General features: G+C 31.9%; 1 protein-coding gene across 1 annotated transcript; it reads right to left on the bottom strand.

The window, feature by feature from the left end:
- Window positions 1-10,880: 10,880 nt before the first annotated feature.
- LOC110642907 (phospholipase A1-IIgamma-like) lies at window positions 10,881-11,838 on the bottom strand. The gene is made up of 2 exons (XM_021795100.2): window positions 11,210-11,838; window positions 10,881-11,066 (listed from the first exon to the last, which is right to left on the bottom strand). Exons 1-2 carry the CDS (start codon window positions 11,792-11,794, stop codon window positions 10,881-10,883), a joined length of 771 nt encoding a protein of 256 aa, XP_021650792.2. The 5' UTR covers window positions 11,795-11,838.
- Between the last annotated feature and the right edge of the window lie 3,529 nt (window positions 11,839-15,367).

Genomic DNA, 15,367 nt, shown 5'->3' with positions numbered 1-15,367 from the left:
TTCCTTGATCTAAGTTGATTTTAATTTCCTGCAATTTAAATTTCCTGTTATCAACCTCTGGTTCCTTGATCTAAGTTGATTTTAATTTCCTGCAATTTAAATTTCCTGTTATCAACCTCTGGTTCCTTGATCTAAGTTGATTTTAATTTCCTGCATTTACATTTCCTGTTATCAACCTCTGGTCCCTTGATCCAAGTTGATTTTAATTTAACTTCTGATACTGACCCCTAGGTCACTGACTTAGGTATGCTTTAGTTTCGGACACCTAATCGTCCAAAATACGGGTCTAAATCTTTACATAATTCCTACACGGGAAATTTTTCCCTTAATAGAAATTATGTAAAGAGGGGCAGCTGTCGACACCATATTTTGGCCGATCCCCAGAATCAATAAACTTTGAAACCGATCCCCAGCACTAAATTTTCCTTTGCCAGCCAACTACATTTCCGACCTCTCTTTGCCATATTTCCGATCTCTCTTTGATAGACAGTCACATTTTCGATCTCTCTTTGATAGACAGTCACATTTCCGATCCCTCCTCAAAGAATTGAATCAATGTTAAGTCCTCACATCAGTCAAATCCTTACCAGTCTATTAAATCGCTCATCGATCTCTCCGATCCGTTGTAGTATAAACGAAGTGAACTAGATCTTTTCTTACCAGTTTTATTTCCGATCTCCCTTTCAAAAGTTTAAGAGTTAAGGTTTTGGTCCGGTTTAATAAGGATTTCGATCTTAAGTGTTCAAGTCAAATTTCCAATTTTAATCAAGTCCCGATTAATGTTGATTCCCTATCGATCTCATGCTCATTATGTTTTCCGATCTCTCACACTTAGGTTAATAATCTCTTTCAGTTACTTCGATGTACTCAGACAATCAAGTATTAAGTAATTTAGAGATTTTTCGATCACAATCATTCATTGAACAAAAGAGGCACTTCATTTCATTTCAAAAAAATTTGTACAAGTCATTCGGCTGGGGGATCACCCCCAGCCTGATCTACATTTTGCTCATTTCTTCTCTCACCCTCGGCTTCCTCTTCGCTTTCCTCCTCGCCTTCGGGAGCCAGGTCGGCCATCCAAGAGAAGTCCTCCTCTGGGTAACGCTTTTAGAGCTCGGCCAAGAGATCCTTGTGAGCGTTCACATAGGCACCGGCTATTCCTGTCACCATCTCTTCATCTTTTGCCTTAAGCTCCTCAGCAAGATGAGCGACCTGAGCAGCTTCGTTGGCCCGGAGTGCCTGGACTTCTCTAAGGGCTCGATCCTCTCGGCAGAACATGAGTGCATTCGGCACTTATCCTCATAGTACTTCACCCTCCCCTCAATTTGAGATATGTAATCTTGAGTGGATGAGAGTTGGGATCGGAGGGATGCCACTTCTTGACTCTTTCTTTCGACTTCTTGAATCTTTTTCTCGACCTCCTTACCCAAGCGGTAAGCCTTTTCCCGAACTATGTGCTGGTTCACCAGGCACTTTACATTCAGACTCATGGAGCGGGTTAGGATGTCGTCAAGATTGTCCTGAGACAGTCTGTCCCGATCCTCCCGAAGGCAGATGGAAGACCCCAAGACTTTGGCAAAATAGGGGTTCTCGAAACGATCAGTTGTTCTCCAAAGAAGTGATCGGCACTTGGGCGCCACGAGAAGGGGGCCTCGTAGGAGGTCGAAACGACCCCCTACGTCTTTGGGAGCAGCTGGAGAGGAGCGGCCGGCTCTTCCCTTTGAGGAGGAGATCGGACAGCTTCTGTGATCGGTGGTCCTGAAGGTCGGGGCAGATCCCCTTGTATCTCCCCAGGTTCATGGCCAGGTGTTTGAAGTAGTGCCGAACGCTTCATCTCCTTTATTTTCCGGGAAATCTCTCTCTCCTTCTTCCGCATCCTGGAACCTTCACCGCCCACCATACCTACACAAAAAAGAGGTCAGTGAGATCGATAAGGTCCAAAGATCTGAGAAATAGAAAATACCGATGCCAAGATCAGAGAGCTGAAGCCCGCGCTTTTCGCCCGTGATCAACTCCATCGTCCAATGATGCAATTTCGGCGATCCACGCATCTAAACAGGAGTACTTTTGAGTGGCAGCTTGATTCTTCAGCTCCAGCACTATTAGGCTTTCCTCCTTGTTCAGGGTAATACGCTTCGGAATCAAGGGCCCCTGGTGCCACCAACTATGGGGGAAGTCCTCGAAGCAGGTCGGATTTTTGCTCCTCAGAATGAAGAAGCGGTTCTTCCAATTCTTAAGGGAGGAGGGCAGATCGGTGAAGAGCCCGCAATGAGGCTTCGCCTGAAAGAACCAATGCTCATTGTCCTTTCGGCGAGTCAGCCTGTGCAGTTCGGCGAACACCTTAGCCGTAGGTCTGATTCCCTTAGCTCGGCACAGGCCTCGGAAGGCTACCAAGATCCGCCACGAGTTAGGGTGAATTTGGGCGATGCACACTTGGTGGAATTTTAGGACCTCCTTGAAGAAGTCATCCAGAGGGAACCGAAGACCGGCCTTTAACTGTTCCTCGTATACCATCACCATGTCATTCTCTTCAAAGGAGTGATCGGCTCGGTGATCGCCGTGACACCGGATAAGTTCATATGAATCGGGCTCAATGTTGTACTCCTGGCTAAACAATTGCAGATCGGATTCTTGCAAGATCGACGGCAGCTCGTCCATAGGAAGATTCTCCCTCCCCGAAGGAGGTGCATGCCTTGATGGTGCGATCCGCCCCCGAGCTGGAACGGAGACCCTAAGAGGTTCTGGTTGTGCGCTCGGCCCGACCACCTCTTCTTCATCAGACGACTATGAAACATGGACGGAAGGTGGGCTTGCAGCTCTCTGACCTTCGGCGCCGCTCATTTTTAAGGAAAACAAAAAACTTAAAGCTAAAAGAAGGATTAAAACCCTTACCGGAGCTTGAACGGAGTCGGAAGAGCTTGAAAAATCGGGAGAATTTTGGAATTGCTCGCGAGAGACAGAAAATGGCATAAGTGAGCAAATGGCTAACCCTTCACCCCTATTTATACTCGTCCGAGCATTTAGTGCTCACGATGTCCCAGGCAATGCATCGGGTAATGGGATTCGTCAGCTGTTCTGACACGTCTCCCGAACACTCCAAATTCCATAAAGAGAGCGGCTAATTAGAGATCGGCATATTGGATCAGTTAAGGGTTGTTCAGTTAGGAACCAGATCGGGTAAACACATCAGAGATCGGAAAATAATCAATGCAATAATAACAAGATGAGAATTGACTTTTATTTCCAAAAGATCGGATTACATCATTTGGGCGATCTCTAGGGATCGGAATTATAGAGATCGGAACATGGGGGATCAGCATGAGAGATCGGAATAGGAGCATAGGAGGGATCGGAAGGCAAAAAGAATAAGACGAATCCCAAATAACCGTCGTCAGCCTCCACCGTTGATTTCACTTGTAAGGACGAACCCGGAGCCCTTGGATCAAGAGAGGAGACGACAAGACCAGCGCCTTTCGCTCTTAGCCCTCAGATCGCTCCGGACAAGAGGATTTGAGACCGTCAGAGTGAAAGAAGAAAAGGACAAATATTCTGAAGAATAATCTCAGCCGTTCATTTTGGTTCTCTTTAATTCTCAAGCATCCGATCAGGTCCTTCAAAATCTCGACCCTCCATCTCCCTCAAAATAAATCCTGACCCTTCATGGGGAGCACCCGATTCCTATAAATACCTGCATGAAAAACTATTCAAGGGACGGACAAAAAGAGAGGTAGTTATTATAGCGGAAGAACTCTGAAACTTCATTCAGTTTGTTACTCTGCTACTTAGAAGTGTTGATTAGAAAGACTTTTGAAACTAGTTTTCTAAAGTGTTTTCTTGAAAAGGATTCTGAATACTGGAACTCTACATTTTCAGTTTGTTCATTATCTGGTCACACTCTCACTTTTAGCCCTTTATCATCTCTGTTTTCATTCCCATTGTCCAAGCTAAACTTCATTCCACTCGGTTTTTATCTTAATCTGATTGCATTTTAGCTAAGCACCCTTTCGTTCACGATGAACATCAACCCTCAGGCTAATCAATCCGCTGCCTTATCACTATTCGTCACCCCGTAGTTATTTCAATAGATTTGGCTCCTTACAGGTAAGAGCTCATATTGTTGTTTTATTAAGTGGTTACGTTTACTTTTCGCACTTTCTTTGTTCTTCTTACGTATGCGATTTTCTCCAAGTTCATTTTGTGCAAAAGAACCCCAAAGAATGTTACTCTCGAGTTATCTCTTTAGTGATTAGTCCATCATTTTATTAATCTTCGTCATTTCTGAATGCAAGTTTTCTAGCTCCTAGTAGCGTGTAAGTGGTTTGGTAAAACGTAGGTAACTGTAACTTAAGGGTCTCTTTTAAAAGAGAGAGCCTGAATAACACGTCAGGAAAATAGCCAAACTATTAGGCTGACGTAAACGGCAATTCGGCAAGATGCCATAAAGTGGAATAAAACCAAAGTAAACGAAACAGAATAGATCGGACATTAATAGGTATTGGTAAGATGACTACATGGAAGGTCGGTAAGTCAAGTCTAGTATTCCCCGTTTAGTCACAAGGTATCAAGAAGCCTTATCCCCAGTATCTTTGAATGCCAGAATCCTTAGCTTTAGGCTCTTATGACATGTAGCTGAAATTAAAATTTGGGAGATCGGAAGGATCCCATTAAGGTTCCTGTTAATTTAAAAAGAGATCGGAAGAGAGTTCTTATCCGATTCTCAACTCAAAATTTAAAATAAATAGAGATCGGAGGAGAGTTCTTATCCGGTCTCAACTCAAAATTTTAATGAATATTAAATAGAGATCGGAGAAGAGTTCTTATCCGGTCTCAATTCAAAATTTTAATAAACATTAAATAGAAATTGGAGGAAAATTCTTATCCGATCCCTGAGCTAAAATTTTAATGAATACTTAAAAGAGATCGGAGGAGAGTTCTTATCCGATCCTCAATCCTAAATTTTAAATACCCCAAAAGAGACCGGAGGAGGATTCTTATCCGATCTCCTCTCAGAATTTAAGAGAGATCGGAGGAGAGTTCTTATCCGATTCTCACACCTAATTTTAACCTACACGCAAAACAAACCCAAAACCAAAAATGATATGCGACGACAATTCACTAAGGTTGTCTCATTTACTTATGTATCTGGGTGATCCGAATTTAGTGAAAAATTAAAATCTCCTTTTGACAAAAGGATTAACATGTCCATTTAAGCCCTCCTAACTGATACAAAATTAAATCTACTTACCCTTATTAAGGGACAAGGTGGGGTGCCTAACACCTTCCCCACCCGTTTACGGACCCCGAACCTAGAATCTCTGTCTTGAAGTGGTTTCATATTTAATTTATCTTCCCAAATGATTTTCTTTAGTTTCCCTCAAAACTAAGGTGGCGACTCTCACTCTTTCCCACTTCGGTGAGTGATCGTCCAGGCGACCGCAAAATCCCTTGCGACATATCCTAATAATGTGGTACCATGGTACCATGTATGTAAATCCACATAAAGTGACAAAAATAATGAATGAATTTTTGTTTTTAACAAAAATAATGAATGAATTACATGTAAATAAAAGTAATTATTAAATTTTAAAAATAAAAAATTATTTAATAATTATAATTTTAAAAGGCTATAAATATACATACAATTCTTATTGGATTGGCATATCACACAATATAATTACTCCTCAAGTTGATAAGCATTGACGCTACTGGAGTCCAAAGGTTCGACTTATTCAAGCCAGAGAGCGACGTAGCATCTAATAATTTGTTAAAAACTAAAATAAACTTGTATTTTTATTCATTTCTAACTCTTTTAATTAAATCCTAAGATATTCAGGATTTGCTAATTATAACGATGTTTTTTCCTGTTTAGATCTACGAAAATGCATTAACTAGTTGAAGATATATATGTATGCAATGTCTTTTTTTTTTTTTTTTTAAGATTTTTAGATCTTTCAAGGCTAATGGGTTACTTGGGGGATAAATAAATTACATTACTAGTCTCATAATTATCTTTTAATTTTTTTAATATATTTTTATTTATCATTTAAAATTTTATATAATGATTAAAAATAGTTAAATTATTTAAATTATAATAAAATACTTTTTAATTAAATTAAATTAAATTATTTTTTATCTCACATAATTAAAAAAAAAGAGAGAGAGAAGAGGTGCTAAGGTAAATATTATGAAATTATTTAAATAGTTATTTTATAAACTATCATATTCTTAATATTGGATTCAAAAATTTCTAATATGTCAATTGTTGCCGAGTTTAACAACAGCTTTGGCTGTTAAATATTTTTTTAATATACTTTTATATGTTATTTAAGTTTTTTATATAGTAATTAAATAAATAATTAAATTATTTAAATTATAATAAAATATTTTTTAATTTAATTAAATTATTATTTATTTCACATAATTAAAAAAAAAAGAGGAGGAAGACGTTAAGATATTAGAAACTTTTATAAATAATTATTTTATTTAATAAAAATAAGAACAAGATAAAAAAAAAAAAATTACTACCTGTTTAAAATGATCGATAATTATAGGTAAAATAATTTTTAAAAAATGGCAAATAAAAGTTTATGAAGATCGTAGCATTTTTGTCCGATCTGAAGGTGAACGTGGAGCTAATCATAGAGAAGCGTGGAGTTTTGAACGGCTGATAGTCCATTGATGGGGGAAATCAATTGAGAGAGAAGGTTCATGATTGAGAAGATCTTTCATAGTGGTCGCTGCAGCTTCGGAAAATGCGAAATAATTTATTTTTCTGATCTTCTTCGTCCTCTTTAATTTATTAAAAAATTCTGCAATTGATTGGATTTTAATATTTAAAATAATATCAGAAGAAATTTGATAAAATTATTATTACTACCAATGACAGTGAAGAATATATATATATATATATATATATATATATATAATTATTATTTTTATAAAGTTAAAAAATATTTTTCTCTTTTAGGTCGGTTTATTTAAAAAAAATACTTATATATAAAAATATTTTTTAATAAAATATTTTTTATTTTTTTATTATTTATTAAATTAATAATATTTATTTATTTTATATATGTATAAATATATTTATATTTTAATAAAATTTTTAAAATTTAAAAAATAAAAAATAATTTATTTTTAAAAAAATAAAAGTCATTTTTTTTAAAATGATTTAATTTTTTTTATTAAAAAATATTTTTTATTGATTAATTTTTTTAAATACTTTCAAATATTAAAAAATATAAAAAAAAATTTCGTGAAATAAACAGAGCAGAATATAAATTTCTTTAAAAAATTATTTAATTTTCCATTTAATTTTTTATCAATTTATTTTGCTTTGGAGAAAAAAAATTAATGGTCCTGTAATCCCATAAGTGAAGAAGAAAGATGAAGCGGAAACTGCGTGTTGATGACTCATCTCTCCACCACAACATTTTGATTGGGATGGATAAAGTAAAGGGAAAGAAAAACATTTTAATTTACATTTCCATTTTTCCTATTTTCTTTGTTTACAACAGTCATTGTAGAAATATTAATTGGGTAGTACGTCTCTTCTCTTCAATAATAAATTATTAATTAATTGAAAAAATTGTTATAAAACAAAAAAATAATAATAAAATTATAAGTAGCAATAAATCATATTATTGATGTTAAACAAATAAAATATTGTAATTTAAATAAATAAAATTTTAAAAAGAAAAAAGAAAGTTGTTGGAAAAGGAAAGAAGCTGAAGGAGGTGGCGTCCCCCACAAGGCTTTGTACAGTATCTTTCAGCGGGGAGATGGGCCTGCATGCAAATTATTGAATGTTATTAGTACAAGTGTACTCTCATTTACAAAATAATTAATTTTATATTATTAAATTTAAAAAATAATTAATTTTATTTATCAGTGATGAATATATTATTTTTTAACATATTCAAAGCACTATAATTTAAATAAATTGAATGATTTTGATTTATATTCATGCGCAACGGGCACTAGCACACAGCCGTTAATCCCAAATTTTTTTTTAGAAAATTTAAACTTATCAAAATCAAAATTAACTAAAATTAATTGATTTGATTAAATTTAATTTTTCATTAAATTCTTTTTTTTTTAAATTATGATCATTAAATTTAATTAAAACGTAATTAAATTAAATCAAATTAAATTAAATTAAATTAAATCATATTAAATTATATCAAACTTAAACTAAAATTATGAACCTTTTGCGGACCGATCTCAGTCCTTCTTAATCTTGAAATCTACCCTTGGCCAACTTTATTGTTAATAAAAATAATAAAATTCTTAATTAATTATAATTTTATTTTAAATGTTAATAAATAAAATTTTTAATATCATTTGTTATAAGCTTATATTTAATATTTTTTTAATAGCATTTGATATAATTTTATATTTAATAAAAGATAAAAAAATATATATCATTAGAATTTTAATTTTAAATTTTATAAATAATGTTTTAGTGAATAATTATTTATATATACATATATTAATATAATTTTTTAAAAAATAAATTATCACTTTTTATTAAAACCAAAAATTTATTTTAAAAAAGATTGATTTTTAGCATATATAATATATATAATAGATGAACAAAGTTTTTTAATATTTGATATTATAAACTTAAATTTATATAATTTTTTATGGGATAAAATTTTAATAATTGAAATTTAAAAATATTTAAATTAAAAATTGATGTTTAATATAATAAATTAATTTTATATAAAAATAAAAAAAAAAAGATTATGTTTGATGTCATCTACAAATTTTTTATTTATTTTATTGAGTAGACTTTGAATTTCTGATTGAGACTGCCACAAACCAAAGCATATTGTGTGAGTGGTTCACATTTATCATTATCCTCACACGTGTTTAATTTCAAAAGTATAAGCTTTTTTTTTTTTTCTCATACGTCTCCATTGTCTCCACAAGTCTTTTTCCCCTTTAAAAAGTCTAAAAAATAAAATAAAATAAAGAGAAAGATGACAGAAAAGTATAAATAAATATTTTCTTTTTATCTAAACCAATGAAAATGTGATTCATAAATTTTAATATATATATTTTTTAAATTATTATCTACCCCCACAAAATTTTTAAAATTAAAATTTTACTTATATCGTCTGTCCTCCAATATTTTTATTTATTTTCAACTTTACGTTTTTATATAAATTTTATTTATAGTTTTTATATTATTTAATTTTAATATTTTTAATGTTTTATATTTTAATTTTAATATTTTTAATATTTTATATTTTAATTTTAATTTTTATATTTTATCAAAATTTCATTTATTTTTAATTCCTCGAATATATACTTTAAGTTCTACCTCAGCCATATGTTTCTTTTAACTTCACCTTGGTAGAATATTATAGCAAATAAAAAATACATTTAATTATATACTTAATTAATGAGTAAACAATATAAAAAAAAATGAAAAAAGAAATGTCTTGTGATGGTCGAGGTAAGTCGGCGGCATACTTTAGCGCCCATGAGTGATGGGAGAGGGGCTAAACTAAAAAATTTGCTTTTTTTTTAGAAATAAATATTAATGTGAAACTAAATGAAATTTTATAAAATTATAGAGAAATAAAAATATAAAATATAAAAATATAAAAATTAAATAGTATAAAAAATATGAAACATGTTTTTATATAAATGTAGAGGTTAAAATAAAAATAAAAATATTAGAAGAATAAATAATAAATTTTTAAATATATATATATTAAAATTTATAAATAAATTTTTAATTTTAAATATTTTAAAAGAACAAACAACAATTTTTCTAAAATATATATTAAAAATTATAAGTAATATTTTAAATTAAAATACTTTTGGCCGGTCAGAGAACAATGCAGTTCCGCCCGTGGATGAGAGTAGGCGGAGGTAGCTGCGTCTAAGTGGCTAATAGTGCACCTGGTGTATATCTATTTTCTCCGTAAATATGAGCCTCATCTTTTTTTAAATAAAAAAAAAATTATTTTATTATATAGAAAAAATTATTATTTTTAAGTGTTTTTTAATGTATTCAATAATTAGCCGTCTTCTTTCTTATTCTCTCATCCTTCCTCTCTTTAAGTCGAAATAATTTTTGTTTTTATCTTCTTTTCTATTGGGATTAAAAACAATAAATTAAAAATAAAACTTTAAAATATTTCGATTATTTTTCCATTTAGTCATTTTAACCAATTGATTCAATATAATTTATAAAACACTGCAAGAATGTTCCGCTAAAGGAAGAAATATAATAAATCAATGATATCAATTATTTTTATAATAAATTTATTAAAAATATATTTTATCATATTGATTGAGTTGAAGGAATAATTTTTTTCTATACCCAAATGTATATATCCAATCAATCATTAATAATTATTTTAGTTAAAATTATGGTGAATCCCTTATATATATATATATATAAAAGAGATTACCAAGTACTTATGATTAATACCTACCTTAATTTCTACTTATATAAAAAGTTGTTTATGATTAATATAGATTAAACATAACCTGTTAATTTTATCTAATGATATTTGAGTCGTTTTCATGCTATAAGATTTTATTTTTAAAATAAAAATAATTTAAAATAAAGAAAGCTATTTCTGGATCTTAAAGATATCCTTCAAGAGCATGATCTGATCACAAGACACTCAATAGAAAAATGAGAAAAAAAAAATGCATGTATGCATATCGAATTAGTTCTAATTAAAGGTTTCCAACATGGAATAAAATAAATTGAATTTATAATTCCAACTATAATTAAATGCAAATGTATCAATAGATTTATAAATCTAATTGGCATATGTCAAACTGTAACAATTGAATAGCTTTCTTGCACCCATCATTAAAATAATCTTTATTTTTTATTCTCATGTCCTTTATTATATGATAATGATAATGGATTGGCACAATTTGCTCCAAAAATAATCGGACTTGTTAAATCCATTGGCAACTATATCAACTGCATTTAGTGTTGCAAGTGCAGCTCCTAAGCTATGCCCACATACTGTAATGCTGATTTCTTCATTCTTGAATTGTTCCACAAGTCTTCTCACCTCACTAAGAACCTAAAAAATATATATATATAACGATCGCAAACATTATAAGCAATATATTAATTAATGCATCAACAGATGGAATCTTTTTTTATTTTTTTTCCTATTGAATAAACATATATAGGTTTCTTGTAATTAACGAAATTAATGATTACCTGGTCTCTAGCACCGCTTTTATTATAAGGTGATCGAGGATCCTCAGAAGTGTAGATGGAGTGCCAACCATGATGCACCTTAGGATCACCGGAATCGCCGAGTAATTTCGAAGCTGAGACTAAAAGAAACTCAAAATCATCAACCCACTCTAAGGCCTGTACTGTACCTCTCCAGGCAATCACAATATCCCTCCTCCCTAATAGAGCCTTCCCTTCATCAGTGGCCACAGCAACATACCCAACAAAATTGGATTCTTTGCTCCAAGCCTCCCTGGACAACGACTTGATGATAAATGCCTCAGGAAGTGAGATTTCTGATGTTGCATAGAAAAATTTTGTCACGGAATACATGTATGGATTGCCTTTCTCTAAACCAACCTTGGAGAAAAGATCAGCCTTAGCATATAGGCTGCTTCCGGCAAATTTTGATGCTTTCTGGGTATTGAAAGCATCATAAGTAGCTTGAGCCATTTCGCCATAGTGAATAATGTATCGCCGGAGATCAATGTCTAGAGGATCCAATAGGTCCTTCCAATTATTTTGACCACTAAGATTTTTCCATCTTTTTGCTATGCTATCCTCCATTTTCTTATTGCCAAACCAGCTTCTAAGGGGGGTTGTTTCTGCATGGATTGTACAGGTATGAGAAAAGTTGAAGACTCCTAGCTTGGAATTTATAGACATCAATATTCTGATTGACACTGAAATTTTCTGAAAATTTTTTGCCTTCTATTGTGGACATAAAACGTAACATTTACACATGTAGAATTTTTCCTAACTTTCATCCCTCACTCAATTAGTCATGTTATACAATTCTATAATATAAATTTTGATCAAGGATCTAGATAATATTTTGTTTCTGAACTGACTACAGCCCTTCGAAAACTCTCCAATAAAGTTTGAACTTTTCCACTCAAGATTTCTTAGGTTTACTATGTTACCAACTTTCCAGCAAAGTTGGGAAAAAGACCAGGTAATCCAGTCAAATTCAAATGAGTGCAACAAAAGAAATTTTTGTCAATCAATTTTTAATTTCCTTTTATTAATTACTAAGAAGAAAAGAAAATTTTGAGATAATCAATCTTTACAAGAATATATATATATATATATATATATATATATATATATATATATATATATATATATATATATATGTTACTAAGTAATGTTGTTTTAATGTGTAATTACTTGTTTTCTGGGTTGTCTTAAATCAAATTTTTAAAACTTAATGATTAATAATATATACTTCGTATGTGCTAGTAAGAAATCAATTAACATCCCCAGCATTACTATAATAACTCTGATTAATATTATATATAATAATTTGCTAATATTAGAATTGGTAACTTGTCAATGCATGCATACATCTCATTTTGGCTAAAAGATTTGAGCATTAATGCTTGCACGGATCATGTTATATATCTATTTCTTTATTAAGGGCGAGAAGGTCATTAGAAATTTTATAAAATTTTTCCTAGTATAATCACATCCAGAAACAACCATGAAAATTTTTCGGAAGATCATTCATTTTTATTATTAAATAATAAATAAGAATTCCTATAATTAATCATAATTAGTTTGAAACTAACAATTAGTTGTTTGTTATTTTAACACTACATCCTTAAGCTTAAGCACATGTGCAGAGCTTTCCCCTCTTTTGTGATATATTAATTGAACGTGACATGTTTGAAATGGCCATGAAAAACCAGAAAGAAGCCTTAGCAGTAATCATCAAAAAAGGGGATATATGGAAGTGTGGTTGAAGATGCATTCAAATTCAATAAGATGCTTTGCTGACGTTTTCAACTTGAATGATGTTTTGGAGGAAAAAAAACTAGCTAGGGTATGACATGAATATTCTTAACTTTCATAACAGAAAACTGAAAAGAGAACTCATACTTCTTTGGAGAGTCCTTTCATTAAAATTATGAAGTAAAATAAAAATCAAAATTGCACAATAACTTCTGAAGGATACAGCAACATTTATCAATACTTCAAGCCATGATACAAAGGGTTGTCCAGGTGAATCTTAATATAGAAGTATTTGGGCCTTGGCCTCCTCTTCATGATCAGAATCATGACCCAAGATATCTCACCCAAATATTCTTGTGGATTGTGTAGAGATGATGAAGGGCTCATGGGCTTCACATTGGACTTGTGAGTATAAATCATTTGGATCACTAATCATCAATCTGCATATATATCTGGTTAAAGAGAATTTTAGGCATGCTTTGGAGAGAATACATAGCGGCAAATTCTTTTGTTTTGTGGTTGAGGGGCTAATCAAAGGGCACTCCTGGTGACAGTTCCAGGTAGGTGCAACCACAGAGACAGAGTTAAATGGGGCCAATTGCAATTGTATCCCAATTTGTAGTTCAAGCTTTGGAATTTGGATGGAGCATTCCATTTTACAACTGCCTCCATATATCATTGTCCATGCAAGCCAAGACAAATGTCTAACATATCATTGTCTGTTACCAAAACGTGCTTTAGGGACAGAAAGTAAGACAGGAACAATGGACCCATTCTTAATTAGCTCACTTGAGATTTCAAAATCAAGCCCAATGATGTGCTGTCTTGTGGGTTTCCTTTGGAAATAAAGAAATTTATTACATGGCTGAATTTTACCACATCTCCTAGGCGAACATACCTCACAACAATCAATAAATTAATTAATTTTACCCCTATTTAAAGTCATCTCATCTTACCATTAAATCATTCATCACTCTAAATCTCTAATTAGACCACAGCACCAAGTATATCTTGCCCCATTAGCAAGCAGTTACATAATTAATATGCACATATATGTTTAATAACTGTAGTCTATACTGGAAGCTAATTTAACGAGTCCCGTCATGGCAATTTGAATAGAGTCTGGCCCAGGCAAAAGGGCTAGGAATTGGTCAAAAAATAAAAAATCACAAATTAGAGTGGAGGGCCAAGCATGGTGTCCGACAACGTGCAGACCTGAATTGTAATTTGATTATTTAGCCCTAGAGATATGCAAATACAATGTCCTCTGCCTATAGATTGCGTTGCAGGGAACCAAAGATTTTCATTGCCGTGTATCGCTTGGACACATCAACGCACAGAAAACAGACAAATTAACTAGATTCGAGAAAAAGTAGAGCGGCCTTTCTCTGTAACGTATTGTAGCTGCTGTTTCTTCAGGTTGCCCAATCTTCAGCTGTTTGTCCTTCCTCAGGGCCCTACTCCTCGTACCAACACATTATGTATATAAAGATAATTAAGTAAGCACACTAATTAGTTAAGCAAAGAAATTAATAACAAAATGTTAATATTCTGAATATAAAACAAACAAAATGACTGCGACAAACACATGATTGGATCATTATCATGAGTTAAACAAGGGTCGTAATCTAATCACACAAGTGAGTACAGTCCATGAGTATATATGTAAGATGAGGCCAATGCCAGTCTATGCATGAGTAGAGACAATGGCCAATGTTGGTAGATTGAATGTGTAATGGAGAAAAAGAAAGTACATTAACTGATGGCCATCCGATGAGTTTGAAGGATAAGGGTCTTCCCAATGGACCACTCTCATTCATTTCCTCATTTACTCCCATCCTCGGGTTACATGAGCTTTGCCTTCTTTGAGTTCTTTCACACACAGCTAGGCGCTAGCTACCAATAAGTCAATTACATAACTCTCGATTAGCACTAATACAATTCATGTTACCGCTCTTGTTTTTTCTTTATAATTTAGCTGTTAGATTAACAAAGTTTTCAAGAATATGCTAGTTACTTTGTTTTTTTTAATATTAATTTAAATATATATTAAATTTAATTTTGACTTTAATTTTTAACATAATTAATTTGAATTGAGATTTTTATAATAATGAAAATCTATATTTATATATCTATAAAAAAGTTTTCCTTTACTATTACCACGTGACATTCTAGATTTTAGTGTCGTCATGTAGCATTATAAAACTAGAAGAATTTTTCTTATTATTGCCTCATAGCATTTTAAACTTTAGTACTGCTACGTGGCACTTACTATATAAAAATTATTATATTTAATAATTATAATAATTAATGTAAGTAATTATTATTTTTTATGCTAAGTATTTAATTTTATTTTCAATTTAATAATCTTTTTAATTTTCTTTTAAATATCTATATTATTACCAT

This window comes from Hevea brasiliensis, chromosome 18, assembly GCF_030052815.1.
Source record: "Hevea brasiliensis isolate MT/VB/25A 57/8 chromosome 18, ASM3005281v1, whole genome shotgun sequence".
Lineage (NCBI taxonomy): Eukaryota > Viridiplantae > Streptophyta > Magnoliopsida > Malpighiales > Euphorbiaceae > Hevea > Hevea brasiliensis.
Note: the sequence above shows the minus strand (reverse complement) of the source record. Positions and strands in the feature narration are given on the sequence as shown.

What these genes read in the sequence shown, in the direction of transcription:
- LOC110642907 (XM_021795100.2), bottom strand. Translation starts at nt 11,794, where the DNA reads ATGGAGGATAGCATAGCAAAAAGATGGAAAAATCTTAGTGGTCAAAAT. An exon ending in AAAGCGGTGCTAGAGACCAG is followed by an intron (nt 11,067 to 11,209) that starts GTAATCATTAAT and finishes TATATTTTTTAG; the next exon opens with GTTCTTAGTGAGGTGAGAAG.